Source organism: Dipodomys ordii, unplaced genomic scaffold (genome assembly GCF_000151885.1).
Source record: "Dipodomys ordii isolate 6190 unplaced genomic scaffold, Dord_2.0 Scaffold114, whole genome shotgun sequence".
Taxonomy (NCBI): Eukaryota; Metazoa; Chordata; class Mammalia; order Rodentia; family Heteromyidae; genus Dipodomys; species Dipodomys ordii.
The window spans coordinates 1899752-1908167 of record NW_012267330.1 but is presented as its reverse complement, the minus strand read 5'-3'; the positions used below and the strand labels follow the sequence as shown (position 1 = coordinate 1908167).

General features: G+C 37.9%; 1 protein-coding gene across 1 annotated transcript in view; it reads left to right on the top strand.

Annotated features, from left to right (window-relative positions):
- The window catches only part of Uggt1 (UDP-glucose glycoprotein glucosyltransferase 1), a 145200-nt gene that overhangs the window by 49912 nt on the left and 86872 nt on the right, over window positions 1–8416 (top strand). The window contains 4 exon segments of the mRNA XM_013028810.1: window positions 1257–1407; window positions 5032–5151; window positions 5907–5992; window positions 7055–7190. Coding sequence (XP_012884264.1) covers window positions 1257–1407; window positions 5032–5151; window positions 5907–5992; window positions 7055–7190 — 493 coding nt within the window.

Below are 8416 nucleotides of genomic sequence, written 5' to 3'. Positions count from 1 at the left end.
GCCTGGGCGCTTGTCCCTCAGCTCTTCAGCTCAAGGCGAGCGCTCTACCACTTGAGCTACAGCACCACTTCCGGTTTTCTAGTGGTTTATTGGAGATAGGAGTCTCAGGGTCTCTCCTGCCTGGGCTGGCTTTGAACCGTGATCCTCAGATCTCAGCCTCCTGAGTAGCTAGGATTACAGGCGTGAGCCACCGGCGCCCAGCCCATTGGTGTTTTTATTGAATGAGTTATTTAAAACATATAATCTATTTTTACATAATCTTTATGTTTTCAGAGTATGTAAAGGTTTTGAACTAAAAAATAAAGTTTCAATCCATCTTCTGTTTGTATCTCCCTTTCATTTCTTTTTTGCCTCCCCAGCAGACTTTTCTGTGGTTGTATGTTTGTCTGTTTGTAAACTAATATTGATATTGACTTGTATATTATGCATGTGCAGTGTTTTCATATAATGTTCTCTCTGTCTCTCTCTCATGTGTTATTGGGATTTGAACCCAGGGCTTTGCATTATAGTGTTTCTTTTTTGGCTGTACTAGATACCACTCAGGGCCTAGGGGTTGCTCAGCTTGCTTGCTTGGCTGGTGCTCTACCACTTGAACCACATCTCCAGCTCTATATTTTGCTATTTATTTTGGAGATGGAGTTTTCTGAGCTTTTCTGCCATGGCTGGCTTTGAACCTCCATCCTCTGGGTTTTAGCCTCCTGAGTAGCTAGGGTTATAGGCTTGAGCTACTGGTGTGTTACTTGAGATTTTTTTTTTTTGAGATAATTAGGATTTACAGTAAGTTGTTTTAACACATAATATAGAGAACAATCCATTGTTTTTAAAAACATGGACTATACATGTAGATAGATTAATGAGTATTTCTTCCTAAATCTCTATTTCTGTATTCACTGAAGAGCATAAATAAACAGAAACCAAGATGCATGCTCTTCTGTCCTGTGTACTCTGACAAGATAAAATAAGGACAAGAGCACCTTGTTTTGTTTTCTCAGCTGCTGGGGTTTGGCATTGAGTTTGAACTTTGACAGTTTTTTCCGTGGTGAGGATGTTTTAGTTTTTCTGCTAAATATTGTTAGATTACTCTGTGTGTGTGTGTGCATGCGTGCGTGCGTGTGCGTGTGTGTGTGTGTGTGTGTGTGTGTGTGTGTGTGTTAGGGAGTGTTATGGATCAAACTCAAGGTCTTACTTATGCCAGGAAGTATTCTACCACCAGACTAATTTTCAGATCTCCACTAACCACTGTTATCCTCCCCCAGTCTGTTTGATGTATTGAGGAATGAAGCCCGGGTAATGGAGGGTCTGCACAGACTAGGCATAGAAGGCCTTTCTCTGCATAATATTTTGAAGCTGAACATCCAGCCTTCTGAGGCAGATTATGCAGTAGACATCAGGAGTCCTGCTGTATTGGTGAGTAATGGGTCAGGGGCATTCTGGCCTGGGCATCTTCATTATAGGTATCTAATTTGTGTTAACATGAAGTAAGTAGAGTTATCTCTCTCTCTCTGTTGTTGCCATCAAAGATTTATAACTGCTTATGTGAGTCTATGTGTTTATAATATTTTTGGTTCTTAAAGTTAATAAGCAGACTAAAAAGGACTTTAAATTTTGTCTGCTGTGTGTCATCTCTGAGCCTTTGTCATCTGTGAAGAGAATGTGAGGACTAGTACCATCATGGGTGATCATGGCAAAGATGAGATGGTTGTAGAGTTGATGGCGGCCAGCTCACTCTCGGCATCTGTCCTTTGGTTTCTGAACCTCACTTATTTTAGAGAAATTTTATTGAGAGAAATAATGTAGACTGTAGGTTATCATCACTTGAGTGATCACTTGGTGATACAACTTTTACACCATTTTCTTTTTTTTTGGGGGGTGGGGCAGTTCTAGAGTATGATCTCAGGACCTGGCTCTTGCGATATCACACTGTCACTGCTAAGTCATACCTCCCACCTTTTTTTGTAATGTTTATTATTAAGTATTTGTACAAAAGGTTACAATTCCTTAAGTCAGATTATGAGTAAAGACTTCTTGGACAGTGTTGCCCCTTTCTTTGTTCTCCCCAATTTTCCCCCTCTCATACCTACCCACAAGTTCCATAGTTCTTTTTGTTGTTTTTTTTTTGTGCCAGTTCTGGGGCTTGAACTCTGGGTCTGGGTGCTATCCTTGAGCTTTTGTGCTCAAGGCTAGTGCTATACCACTTCTACTTTTCTTTTCTTTTCTTTTTTTTTTTTTTTTGGGTCCGGTTGTGGGGCCTGAACTCTGGGCCTGGGCGCTGTCCCTCTGCTCTTCAGCTCAAGGCTAGCCCTCTACCACTTGAGCCATAGCGCCACTTCTGGCTTTTTTTCTTATGTAGTGCTGAGGAATCGAACCCAGAGCCTCATGCATGCAAGGCAAGCGCTCTACCACTGAGCCACCTTCCCAGCCCCCCACTTCGACTACTTGAGTCACACATATACTTCCTTTTTTTAAAAGTTAATTGGAGATAGGAGTCTCATGGACTTACCCAGCTGGCTACAAAATGCAATCCTCAGATCTCAGTCTCCCAAGTAGCTAGGATTACAGGCATGAGCTAACAGTGCCCTACTACAGTTCACTTTTTACATAGTGTACATTGAATACAATGATTGCATTTGCTTACTCATCCTCCATTCCTATGTCCCCTTACTCCAAAACATATTCCTATTTCCTGGTATTTGTTTTGATAAATAGTACTTTAGAAGAGTTACAAAGTATACCCTACTTTGGTCAGTTTGTGTATAAATGGATTGAGCCTTGTATATGTTATCATGCCTAGTTGTCTTTTAGATATATAGTTTCCACATATGAGAGAAAATGTGTACCATTTGTCTTTCTGAGCTTACTTCACTTGGCACTGATTACTTTTGAGATAGGGTCTCTACCTAAGCTGACATGCACCTGGTTAACATCTATTTTAGGCTTCCTGTTGTAACTAGGGTAACAGGAGCATGTTACTGGACCCTGATCTGGATTGAGATATATTATGAACTTTTTTTTTTTCTTGGTCTGGTCTTAAACCACAACCAATCTCAGCTTCCCAAGTAGCCAGGATTACAGGTATGAGCCACCAGAGCCCAGCCTGTTACACATTTTGGTAAATAGTGTTGTTGTTGTTTTTTCTGCTAAAATAGTTTTATGTATACAGATTAACGGGAATGGATAAGTATGACATATTTCTACATTCACAGATTTAGAAACCACATGTCCCATCACCATTCTTACTAAATAATCATTTTGTGTCAAGTCTGTTTTTTTTCTGGGAAAAGAAATGTTTTAGCTGAAGCCTTCTTTATATTCCTTACCAGTTAGTTATACCTCCTCCCCTGCAAGTCATACCTCTGGGAGTTGGTACACATTGCTCCATCACTTATTATTTCCTGTTAAATATTTTAAATAGTTAGATAGTCTAGAGGTCTATTGGTATCCCACATCAATTTCTTTTCATATTCAACAAATGATGACCACCACAATGATGCCAATCCCTACATTCTCTTCCATTTTGTTTAGTTTTGGTTTGTGTTCTTGAGATGTCTCATTCTGTAGCTCCAGCTGGACTTGCCCTCTAGATCCTCTCAATATAGCCTCTTGAATGCTGGCACTGCAGGCATGCATCACTTCTTTCATTCTCTTTACAAGTGTCAGTGACTTAGGGATCATAGATAATTATTTGCAATAGCCTTTTAAATAATGCTCTTAACTAAGAATATATATTTTAAGAGTTTTAAATTATGCATGTTGTCACAAAATCATGTAAGACCTTTTCTTTTTATTCAACAGAATTTTAAAGATCTTGTAGGTTGATACCTACATATAGGTTATTATATATAATATTTCACTTTTTTAAGAGAAAATCTTTTGTACTTTCATAGCATAAAATTTAAAATGTATAGAAGGTATATAGTGAAAAAAATCTCCTTAGTTATCACTTTTCTCCCTAAAGGTGACAATCATTAACAATTAATTAGGATTGGGTGTTGTGATGGACTCAGGAGGATCCTTAAGTTTGAGGTCAGACTTGTTTTAAAGAAATACAAAATATGGACCTGAGTGCCTCACAACTGTAATCCAAGTGATTTAGGATTACTTCTATCTCAGGAGGCAGAGATCTGAGGATTACCGTTTGAAGCCAGCCCAGGCACAAAAGTCCATGAAATTCTTTTTGTTGTTGTTGTTGTTCAGAGACTGAAACTAGAAGTTGGTACGTGACACTTTTGCTCATTGGCTAGTCCTCTACCAGTTGATATATACCTTCCATCCCCAAGATTCTTATCTCTAATTAACTACCAAAAGGCCAGAAGTGGAGCTTTGGCTCAAGTTGAAGAATGCTAACCTTGAGCAAAAATGACTCAGGGACAGTACCTAGGCCCCGAGTTTAAGCCCCAGGATCAGCACACACACACACAAAAAAAACAAAAACAGAAAAACCACTTGGGTATCCTTCTAGAAATACTAGACATATACCTAAGTAAGGAAATCTACTTATAGACATATGATAGGATCATGCTGTTTATCCATTCTTTCTATAGATATTACATTGTTTCTGTGCATGTTTGTGTGTGCATGTGTGCTATTCCTAAGGCTTGAACCTAGGGCCTAAGTGCTGCCCCTGATACTTTTTTTTTTTTGCTCAAGGCTAATGTTATACCACTCAAGCCATTGCTGTACTTCTGTTTTTGTTTTGTTTTGTTCTGTTTGTGGTTAACTGGAGATAAGAGTCTTACATGGATTTTTCTGCCATGGCTGGCTTTGATCTGTGATCCTCAGCTCTTGCTCTCCCAAGTATGTGTTATAGACATGAGCCACAAATGCCCAGCTGATATTTTTGATCCTATTCCTTTTTGGTTTTCTTGACTTTGGATAACTTTACCTATTCTGTGGTTTGAGTAACCAAAATCCGTTATTCCCTTTATGATTCTTAAAATAAAGTCTTATTGTTTTATTAACTTCATGTTTCATTAACTAGTGATAAATGTGTGTATATGTGTGTGTGTGCCATGTTATATTACTCTTTTCTAGTGGGTCAACAACTTGGAGACTGATAGCAGATATAATGCATGGCCTTCTAGTCTACAAGAATTGCTTCGACCCACCTTTCCTGGTGTTATCCGGCAGATCCGAAAAAACTTGCACAACATGGTAAGGAAATCCTTATTCTCTCTGCTCACAGGTGTCCTCCCTTGTTCTCTCCTGCATTGTTGTGTATAGAGGGTTTGCTTCTCTCTTTTAGTGACTACTCTCTCACCATCCCCACTGTCACCCCGAGTTGTACTCCTGCTCACATGGGAGCTTTGGAATGAGTTGTTTTCTTTAGGGAAGTGAGGTAGCAGTGTTCAGCCACTCTTACATAGCCATCTGGAATTCCAAGGTTTAGACTATGTCTTTGTAGGTTTTTCAGTTTTGTATTTTAAAACTTTTATTTCTTTAGAGCAGTTTTATGCTCATAGTAGTGTTATGTAAATTTTAACAGTTCTTTTTTTACTCAGAAGGTTCATATTACTACTGTTTTTTTTGGTTTGTTTGTATAAGTTGCTTAGAACATAGTGAGGGCTTAATACATAATGGCTGTTACTGTGGTCTGAGAAGTAAGAAGTGAGTATATAAAAGGAAGAGTCTATTTTCTAAAGAGTTGATAAAACTTGGTTTTTGTTTTTTGTAGTAGAGTAGGTGCCAGCAATATGGATCATGATTCATGTGCTAACAGGAGAAATCCATAAGAAAATCATCTTGCCTTCCACTACCACATTCTTTTAATACAGAGGGAGGCATTTGCTGATTTCACAACTCTTATGTAGAAAATGGTTGGTTTAATGTACAATGCTAATGATATTTTTGTTGTCCTACGAATATTAGAATAAATGTGCTTCGTGGTTCTTGTCTCTTTCCCCCAACAGGTTTTCATAGTTGATCCTGCACATGAGAGCACATCTGAGTTGATGAACACAGCTGAGATGTTCCTTAGTAATCACATCCCACTAAGGTACCACTGCTGTTGACTTGATTGTATAGTTATTTAGGCTGAAGTTTTGTTTTTGATTGTGAAGTTCAAGTCTAGTACAACTTATAGGGTAATTGTATGGTAATGCTTGGGCTGCTAAGGCCTAGATGTTATAAAATGTTGTATGATCTTTTGTAGCTGCAGACAGACACATTGATACTGGCGTTTGCCATATCTAACAACAGAGCTCTCTGTAGCTAGATTTTCACTATTGGTTTTGGTGGATACTGTTTGTAAGTTGTTAAAGATCTGTATTAAGATATTTATATTTATATTCTGGAATAATTCTTGTAATTTTAAAAATTAGAAATCAAAATAAAAGGGAAAAGAACACTAATGGATAAACATTACCATGTGTACACTGCACTGAGCTAAGTGCTGTGAATGAGCACATATAAGTCACATTTCCTACTTTCTTAGATAGACTCTTCTTCAGTAGTTTTAAGAAGATCTCATACTGAGTACTTTATCATAGAAACCAAAAACTACAGACTGAGATATTTAGGAAGCATAATTTTCAAGTACAAGTATTCTTACTTTGGCATGTCTCTGTAGATATATAATGGTATCTCTGGTTTATTCCTTTACTTTAAAATTTTATAAACTTTAAACTTTGGTTTTTTTTTTTTGTTATAAGACAATCACATTTTTTATATCACTTTACTTATAATTCTGATATTGCTTTTGTTAAATTCAGTCCCTCCTTTTCCCTTTACTTTTTATAGTCTACAAATTCTCATCTCTTAATTTTTGTTTAAAAAAAGAACAAAATTACTATGTAAAACAATAACAACACTCTTGTTTTCATTAGTCAAAATAGCTGGCTTTAATGACAGAAAAGCCTAAAGGATAATGAGAGCCTACCCTTACTCTGTAAATGATGTATGTATACCTTGGCCAAACATGTTAGAGTAGGATGGGAACTGTGCTCTTCACTTGGGATAGTTATTTTTTTATCAGTTAAAATACCTGAGGAGACCACAGGAATATTATTTGGCTGCTGACATTCTTTGAGATGTTGATTTCTCTTTATCCCTTCTACAGAATTGGTTTTATCTTTGTGGTTGATGACTCTGAAGATGTTGATGGGATGCAAGATGCTGGAGTGGCTGTTCTTAGAGCGTATAATTACATTGTCCAAGAAAAGGATTGCTATCATGCTTTCCAGACTCTAGCACATGTAGGTTTTTATTCAGAATGGCATATAACTTTTTAACTTAACTCTGTCTAGAACACAATATGTGGTAAGAGGATTCTATATTTCTGGTAAGGAGAAAAGTTAAAAGAAGTTATTCATATAAGCTCTTAAGTGTTGTAAATTTCAGGGATTACTTTTACTTTTTTTTTTAATGTGAAAATACTGTACAGAGGGGTTACAATTACATGAGCAAGGTAATGAGTACATTTCTTTCTTTCTTTTTTTTTTTGTCGGTCTTGAGGCTTGAACTCTGGGCCTGGGCGCTGTCCCTCAGCTCTTCAGCTCAAGGCGAGCCCTCTACCACTTGAGCTACAGCACCACTTCCTGAGTACATTTCTTATCAACCATTGTTGCCTCCTCTTTTGTTTCCCTTCTCATCCCTTCCCATTCCCTCCTACCCCCCACCACACCAAAGTTGTAAAGTTCGTTTTTCTACATAATGTCTTGTACATCTCATTGTTGCAGTGGGTCCACCTGTATCCCTATTTATACAATTTGTTTTTTCCCTTCCCCTCCACAAATTATACCAACATCAAATACAGTGAAAACGGGTTATACCGTGAGGGAGGGACATACAAAGCAACAAAGAAATCATCTTATAAATATGTTAGAAACAATAGCAAGAAAGAAAAACGATTTGATTCCTTACCTTGGAGTTCATTTCACCTAACATCAACTTATCTGACCGTTTCTGCTTGTCTCAAACATATACTGGTTATTGCAAATAAGGGAAACCATTGGACCTATGTTTCTTTGGGCCTGGCTTACTTCACTTAAATCTGGGTTGGTTCTATATCTTAACTATGGTAAATAATGCTGCAAAAAACATAGTTGTGCTGGTAGCTTTCATATGGTCTTGTTTGTGATCATTTGGGTAAATGCCCCAAAGTGGGATTGCTGGGTCATAGGGGAGCCCTATGTGTCTTTTGAGGAACCTCCATACTACTTTCCAAAGTGGTTGAACAAGTTTACGCTCCCACCAACAATGCAGTAAGGTTCCCTTCTGTCCACATCCCCTCCACCATCTGTTGTTATTAGAGTTCTTGATTATAGCCATTCTAACTGGGGTGAGGTGGTATCTCAGTGTTTTGATTTGCTTTTCTTTTATGGCTAGGGAGGTTGAGCATTTCTTCATGTGTCTATTGGCCATCCTTCCAGGACCAATGGAATAGAATAAAAAACCCAGAAATGAACCCACAGACCTATAG